This window comes from Crocodylus porosus, unplaced genomic scaffold, assembly GCF_001723895.1.
Source record: "Crocodylus porosus isolate Cpor-Errol unplaced genomic scaffold, CroPor_comp1, whole genome shotgun sequence".
Taxonomy (NCBI): domain Eukaryota; kingdom Metazoa; phylum Chordata; order Crocodylia; family Crocodylidae; genus Crocodylus; species Crocodylus porosus.
Genome location: NW_017728946.1, coordinates 1,399,983 through 1,408,457, shown reverse-complemented (window position 1 = coordinate 1,408,457; position 8,475 = coordinate 1,399,983). Strand labels below are relative to the sequence as shown.

General features: G+C 45.2%; 1 protein-coding gene across 2 annotated transcripts in view; it reads right to left on the bottom strand.

Annotated features, from left to right (window-relative positions):
- CEP250 (centrosomal protein 250) overlaps positions 1–8,475 on the bottom strand; it is a 919,650-nt gene that overhangs the window by 32,576 nt on the left and 878,599 nt on the right. For both annotated transcript variants that reach the window (XM_019550710.1, XM_019550711.1), the window contains exons 20-22: positions 4,453–4,587; positions 3,895–4,038; positions 2,393–2,838 (exon numbers count right to left, since the gene is read on the bottom strand). In XM_019550710.1, coding sequence (XP_019406255.1) covers positions 2,393–2,838; positions 3,895–4,038; positions 4,453–4,587 — 725 coding nt within the window. The remainder of the gene's footprint in view (positions 1–2,392; positions 2,839–3,894; positions 4,039–4,452; positions 4,588–8,475) is intronic.

Below are 8,475 nucleotides of genomic sequence, written 5' to 3'. Positions count from 1 at the left end.
CCTACTAAATTCACTTCATAAACCTACTGGATATAAAAAATCATGGACTAAATACAGATACTGGATTTATGACACATTATAGCCTGCCTGCCATCCAGTAACCCCAGGTAATCTCTCTACATTTTACCAGCTACATTTTCTTACTGGTCAACATTCCTCTCCCCCCACCCAGCCTAATTGTCTCACACCTATTAACTTCTATCCCCTCTGATCTTTCCTGCCACTCAAATGCATTTTCACAGATCTGCATTTTGCATATTGGCTTAAGCTTATATTCCACCCAGGAGAGCACACAAACACTAGCAGACTTTCCCTATGCCTGAAGAAGGGTGTTTGTTTCCAACTATTTAGTTGGTCTAATAAAATACACCATATTTGTCCAAATAATCTTGTCTGTCAAAAAGCAGTGAGGCATTTCTGGGGATTTTGTATTTCGGTCTGTTAACCTAACCACCCTGTGCTCATGGGGTTTTTTTTAAAGTACCTGTTCTGTTTTGATGTTTTATCCTACACTCTAGGAATAAGAGAGATCTCAGGACAGCTGGCAGCAACAGGCATTCTGTTCCATCAGGAATAGCAGACCCATTCTTTCCAATCTCAGGGAACGGTAAAAGTCTAGAAGATCACCTTCTACTAAGCCACAGGTGCCAGCTTTTATTTTTGCCAGGGGAGGGAGGGCACCTAAGATGATGCCCCCCCTTCCACCGCAGCATGGCCAAAGAAAAGCTGAGCTTGTAGGGGAGTAGGGGTGGAGGTGGGCTGCTTGATGTGGGTTTGGGGCTTCCCACCCTGCTGCACAACTCTGTGACACTGCTCCCACTGCTGCCATTGTGGGCACAGGGCACCTTGCCATGGTGGCATTGCTGGCATGCTGCCCCCGGGGGGGGCAGCAGGGCAGGGAGTCCTGAGTCCACAGCAGACAGCCTGCATCTGCCCCCACACTGCACACAAATCTGGGGGACATATGCCTCCCCCATGTCCCCCTCCCCAGGAGTGCGTGCAACAACAGGCAGCCACCCTGCCCCCCCCACCTCCAATGAGCCACCCATGGCTCTGTCCTGCTTCCTGCCCTGGCCCACTTTCTCCCTCACCATGGGGACATCTATCTGCCCCATCCCCCCCATAGACCTAGGCTGTATTCCTGGCCACGTACATGTGTGCGCATGCACACATGCATGTGGTGCCCCCTGCATCTTGCTCCCCACAGCCCTTTTGCAGGCTGGAACTCTGCCAGCCTGCAAGGCAAAACCTGCCGTTTTGCACGTTTTTCTGCAATGAATAGAAAACCTGGATCCCTGCATGATACTGGGAATCCAGGGTAAATGCTGTCCTAGAGTCATGCAGCCTGGGACTCAGACTTGATGTTCCCATCTCAGAACTGTCCTGCCCAATTAGGGATGGGTGGTCTCCCTACCCTCTTCCTGAGGGGGGCAAGGGCCCTTGGGTTGCCACTTACTTGGCACCTGTGTGCTAAGCTGTAAAATCTGGTCTCGGTGCTGGTTTGACTGAGATTTACTAGGAGAGAAGAGTCCTCCCAGAAGTACCAGGGATATGCAGCACAGCAGTGGGGAGAGGATCTGGAGATATACAATTCAGAAATAAATCCTGTGGCAATCTCTTGGTTTTGTCAAGACCAGGGGATTACCACAGGATTTATTTCTGAACGGTATATTTGTAAAGCCAGTGACATTAAGCCATGTTCTGATTCATGTTTTAAATGCTTTGGGTTGGAACCACTGAACTAGTAACCTGTCCATGAATTACTTTACTTGCAGCAAGGCAGAAGTTCCAAACTGTGGTTTGCAGACAACCATCTTGTATTGTTTTACTGGTTTCCTCTCTTCGTGACCAGCAGATTCTTAGGTTCTTCATTAGGAAGACTACAGAACCATAAAAATAACTGCAAACGGGAAGATGCAGCCATCCTGGCTAAATCTACTAAGGGCTATTTCTAGACAGGAAGATAAGAGCAAGAGCCTTCACTGGCACTTGAGCTACAGGACATAAGACGAAAAATAACTGAAGGTGTCAAGCTGTGAGATGCCTCTGCAATTTATTTAAAAATTACCCCTCATGAACACTGAGCTGGAGGCTGAGGAAAAGTGATTATCATAGCTGCAGGATAATTTTCTTAAGAGCTAGATACTTTGGGCTATGTCTGCACTATTTCTGCAGCAGTTTTGAGTATGACAAACTAAGATAAGACTGAGAGAATACAGGTCTGCCACTGCAGGATGGGAATGCAGTCACTTCTGAAGTGGAACAACAGCACTGAATACTGATCATTGGGAAGTGCTGCCAGATCCACTCATAGGTGTGCAGACCCAAGACAGGGCAATTCATTCAGTGGGAAGGAGACTATCTAGCCTCATCTTATTTGTTTTCCGCCTACCTGTCTATTTTACTCTCCAGGTCTCTCACTGAAGCCTGCAGTTCCATGTTCTGATGCTCCACTTCTTCCCATTGCCTTCTCTCCCCTTCCAGGTCCTGCAGTGCAGCCTGCAGCTCTGTGTTCTGGTGCGTCACCTCCTGCCATTGACTTCTCTCCTCTTCCAGGTCTCTGAGCGCAGCCTGCAGCTTCGTGTTCTGACACTCCACCTCCTGCCATCGTCTTCTCTCCCCTTCCAAATTTTGCAACACCGTTTGCAGCTCTGTATTCTGATGCTCCAACTCCTGCCATCGCTTTCTCTCCCCTTCCAATACCTCCTGGATATGTGCCACCTCCAGCACCTTTTGGTTGGACAACTGTTGTGCCTTGCTCAGACGCTCCCGAGTCTCTTGGTCAATCACTTGCCAGGAATCCTTGGCAATCACTAACTGAAGTTTCAAATCTTGCACCTGAAATGAGAATGCAAGAGTCAAAGGTAAAAGCACCAACCTATGTGAATTTTGTGGGGAAAGGGGAGAAGCAGACTAAAGAACCATCTTATCATGATTTGCATTACCAGGTTTGCAGTAGATGTGGCTTATGTTTTTGAAGATCTAAGTGGAGAACTATATTCCCCTGAAATATCAGCCAAGAAACTAGGTACAGGAGCATTGTGATGAAAGACATGTTGCCACTCCTTGTGGTAACCAGCAGCAGGACGACAGAGGGACAGTCTCTTAGTCCAATAATGCTGAACCTCTGGCGCAGAGACCAGATCCACCATGTGGAATCATGTCATTCAGCCTGTAGGTCTCCTCACAGGTCCAGACATTTGGCAGGGAGAACTGTGGCAATTAACATTGTGCCACCAGTCCCTGACTGGCCAATTTCCAAGCTCTGAGGACCAGATAACCTGGCCCTGAGCACAAGGCTGGGGCCAAGTGCTAGCTGGCATGAGGTTCAATCTGGCATTCAGGGCCAGGGCTGGAGCTAAGGCCAGAGCCAGGGCCCCTACCAGATCAGGCTCTGGTTCCGCATGCTGGATCTGGCCCATGAACTAACCCTGAACCACTTATCCAACCCACAGGGCTGAAAGGTTGGACACCATTATCTTAGTCCATTTGGGTTTAGGGGTTAGCAGCAGGGTTAGGGACGACTTCTTTCCCTGGCCAAACAGAGATCATGGCAAGGAGCAGGGAGACAGAGGGACCTCATTCAGTCCAGTTTGCAGTGACTCTAGTAGCAAGATGACAGACAGAAAGATTGTCCCTCCATCCATGTGGACTGGGGGTAGAACAGCAGGATGACAGCCAAAGGACAATACCCCAGCTGAGTTGCAACTGGAAGCTAGTGATAGGGCAATAGATAGATTGACAGTCCCTAAACCCTGTTGGAAATGGCAACAAGCAGCATAGCAACAAAGAGGTCACTCCTCTTCCCAGTTGGGACTGGAGATGGCAGCAGAAGGACCATTTTTTCTGCTAGCTTGAATCTCTGTCTCTGTCCTTGTGGTGTATGGACGTCACCTGATTTTGCAGGGTATCTCGTTGCTGGACGAGGGTACTTGTTTCTTCTTTGAAGGTTCTGATCTCTTCCCTGTGTCTATTTTCCACTGCTTCCATCCTACTCTGAACTTCCTGGAGCTCTATCTGCAGCCCTTCCATGGCATCCTGTAACCAACCCCAAAGAAATGAGTTATTGGACTCTGTGATATATCAAGCCCACTCCTTTCTTTCTGTACCCCAGAATCCTCCTTTCAATATTTTTCTCCTCTTCACTTCTCCTGGATGACCTTGCCTCTGAAACCCATCTGGCAGCTAGCTTTCCTTCTAATTTACCTTCTTCCTCATTCTACTGATCTCTGACTTTTCAGGCCTCTGTCCAGACACATATTATAATCATCTCCCTCTATCCTCTTCTTCCAGTCTGTCACAGAACTTCTCTCGATGCTCTGCTGTTTTACACTGCTCTCCACTGTCTCGGTCTCCTTCATCTCTTCTTTCATCCTCATCTTTTCGTGTCACTTTGTGCCAGGTTATTAACTGATTCTTCCTTCTCCACTCCTTCCTGTTGGACACACCCACCTGCTCCTTCCCCTGTTGCTCCTGCATTTTCTGTTGAAGTTGCTCCAGCTGCTGGTAAGCATCTGTCAGCTCTCCTTGTGCTTGGAGTAGGGCTTCCAGCAAAGCCTTCCTCTCCCTCTCTTTTTCTAGCAAAACCTGCACAGAAGAGAGGAAAGTGAAATGAGCTGGACAGATCTCAGAGGCTAGCATGCCCACATATCCCAAAACTAACATATTACATGTCTCTGGTCAAGGGTTAACTATCATGCACTAACATTCTTGGGATGTCTGTATGATGAAATGTTAAGGTGGGCCCTGGAGAATCTCTGTGGTTTCAGGAATTTTTTTCATCTCTATACAATTTAGTGATTTTACTGCAATACCTGCAGGTCTGGGGATACTGCTGTACTCAAAACCTTTGAGAGAGGATGTCTTGGGTTCCTTGCGTACACTACATGTATTACACAATTAACCGGTTAATCATGCAATCAATTTAGACTGGTCACGCATACAAAATAAGACTGGCCACAAATGCAAAGTAATCATCACACATTTAATTGGTTAATTGCACAATAAATTAAGACCAGCCACAAGTGCAAAGTAATTACCCCTTGATAAAACTGACTATCCTACTATAAAAAGAGCCAACCAGCTATAAAGTTAGTGCTTAAAAATGTGTAACAACTCTATAGCTGATTTTAATCCAGCTTTAATTTGAATGTGTAGCAAGGCCCTTAAGCTTGCAAATAAGGTTACTGGCATGGAAGGAGACTGGCAGGGGACAGGAGGTCTGGACAACATACAGCTCCCAGGACACACACCATAGTAATAATTCATATGCAGTGCACAGACTCTCTTTGTTTAATTTATTAAGTTCCAATTTGGTGAAACTGTCCAGCATGAGTCTTTAAAAATGTTTTTTAAAACAACTTCAGGGAATTAATTCATCAGGAGTCAAGGTTGTATGCAAGGTTCAGTAACACTAACAATAAAAAGTTGGGGGTGCACTGGTAAGGATTTTCTTAGCCGATACCGATAACCGATTATTAACCAGCCATTATGGCCAATACTGAACCAATAATCAATATTTAGTAATAATGCAAAGCGTTTTAAACTACTGACATAAATAAACCATTTTTTTGTTTGTTTTACATGTATAACACACACATAGATGGATGGATAATTACATAGATGGATGGATAATTTTTTTGTGTTCCTGCTTCTAGAAACATTTTGTAGCAAAATAAAAGCAAACACATTAAACTTCAAAACTTTTACTTTTAAAATGGTAGTTTGCAGTATAAACTTTTCAATTACATAATGATTCCCTTAAGAACAAAGTCATTATAAAACTCAATAGTTAACTTGTTTTCCAAAATCAACCCAATACATTCAGAAAAATCGGCATAATCATAACAATTTTGGCTTCAAAAGAAACCCATGAGAAATGCAGGTCAATACATAAAAATTACAAATGAAAAATGTTGAGGTACAGTCTGTAGTCATAGAAGCCATTGTAATAATAATAATTTACTTAAACTTTAGCATAGCAAGTGAGTGAGTGGAAGGTTTTTCTTGACAAAAAGCAACATTTCTGCTTTTTCACACGAGTCGGTTCCTCTTCACATGCACAACATGTGAAGCTGCACTGAAAAGCTGTTCGCTCTCAACACTGTTGCAGGGGGTAGAGAGAAACTTAAAACTTCCATGCAGCTTCAGCCAAAATGGGAAACTGACCTCTGTTGCTCTCCCAGTATTTCAGCACTTCTTGGAAGCGTGGGCTCACTCAAGTAGCCTTGTTTCTGAAATATTACACTGTTGTTTACCCCTGTTTCTACCCCAGGGGTACTTTCCTCCAATATCATACACTGAACACGGGGATCTCAGTTCTGTAGTGCTGTCATCTGCTTCCTTTGATTTCTTTGTGGTGGGTTCTGCCAGTTCTGTGTCATTCCTGCCTGCTTGCATTTTTTCCAGGTGTGCTGCCAACATTTCTGTAGCCAACAGCTTTTTGCTATTATCAGTAAAGTACCTGTCCTTGTACCAATGTTGCAATCCTGTAGAGAGGTTCTGATTCAATATCAGCAAAGCGTGTTTCCATGGCTTCCAGCAAAGTAACTTTCATAGTTTTAATTCCGTGGTCTGAATCTATAACTTTACTTAAAAGTCTTTTTAAGGCCACAATGGATGGGATGATGCCAGAAGCAGACGGTGAGGATGAACTCAATTCACATATTAGTTCTAGAACTATCATTACTTTTTCCATCGGCCCCCACTGATGTACAGTGAGAGTTACAGGGATTTTATAGTCAGCTGCATAGTGCACGTTTCTGCTCCAAAAGGCTTTGCAGTGTGCAGTAAGTGCTGTTCCACCTTGTCTGTACATCCTGCTGTAACCTTTTGGAAGGCATTCCAAGCTCAGGCTGCACCCCTTGAAGACAAGAATAGGACAATGGAGAGTGTCTGAACCACCCAATGATTTTTCATTTGATAGCTAGTATGTCAGACACGCTGCACTGTGATAACACTCCTTCATTCACAACCAGCTGGAGTATATGTGCTATACAAGGTAAACTTGACAAACCTGAGTCTTTAATCACCTTTCTTGCATTATCCCTAATAATGGCATGTACTTCTGTCTTTAGGATTTTCCAAGCTGCAAACATCTTGTCAAATGCCATTGAAATAGCATCAGCTGTATGGGAACTGTTGAACTCCTGAGCCTGTAACACTGCCCACTGTAAATTATACTTCACATCTATCCACTGTGCAGTTAAACTCAGCATTGACACAGGTGAGCTCCAAATATCAGTTGTAAAGCTAAATGCTAATACACGATCTTCTTCAACTAACTTCTGTATGTGTTCTAAAATAACACTGTACAGTTCTGGCAGTGCAGTCTCAGCTATAAACTTTCTGCTGGGCAGTGTGTAACGAGGCTCCAGGCATTCAATGAGATGGTGGAATCCAGTATCTTCTACAATGGAAAACAGCTGATCATCTAGAGTTATAAATTCCACTAAAGGGCTAGTAATTGCTTTAGCTCTGGCTTCTCCACTTCCAAATTTCTGTGTGCGTTTTAGTGCTTTGTATAATGACAGCTGCTTTGGTGCAGACTTTTCCTGCCCTGCTTCTTTCTTCTCTGTAGTCATCTTTTGGAAATCATTGTATTCAATAACATGGTGTGTCCCGAGGTAATGTATTAAGTTTGATGTGTTGAAATCTTTAGTGGTGTCACCTCCAAGCAAAATATTTGTAGCACAAATTTGGCAATCAGCTGTTCTGTTCTTTTCAAACACTTAAAAAAAATTTGTATCATGCTTCTTTTCAGCATATTTACCAGCTGATTGCACGGTGCATGGTGCAACACAGTATAGTATAAATCTATTTACTGATTTACGCTCCAGATGGAGCCCTTGGGGGGGTCAGCAGCACCTTGCCCCCTGTCTGTGGCAGTTGCCTGGCGGGGCCTCTGAAGCCTGGGAGTGGGGTGGGGAACGGGAGTCCCCTCACCTGTCCCATCTGTGCCCAGCTTGAGGCCCTGGAGAGGTAGGTGGGAGAATCACAGGCAGAGGTAAGCAGGCTGCAGGGGATCAGGGCTGCTGAGAGATTGATGGGTACTTTCATTCTCTGCAGGATTGCACACATAGTGGGGAGACAACATGGGGGGGACTCGACATGGAAGTATGGAAGACAGTCACCTCTACAGCCAGACATCGCACTTCTGCGACAACTTCCCCAGTACAGCTGGGCAACAGTTATGAGGCCCTGGCATTACTGGAGGAGAGTGCAGCAGAGGAAGCCACAACCACTACCATGCAGACTGAGAGACAACCAGACAGCCCAAGGAAGAAATGCCGAGTCATAGATTTCATAGACATTAGGGCTGGAAGGGACCTCAGAAGATCATCGAGTCCAGTCCCCTGCCCGAGGGGCAGGAAGTCAGCTGGGGTCTTAGGATCCCAGCAAGATAAACATCCGATTTACTCTTGAAGGTGTTCAATGTAGGTGCTTGAACCACCTCCAATGGCAGACTGTTCCAGA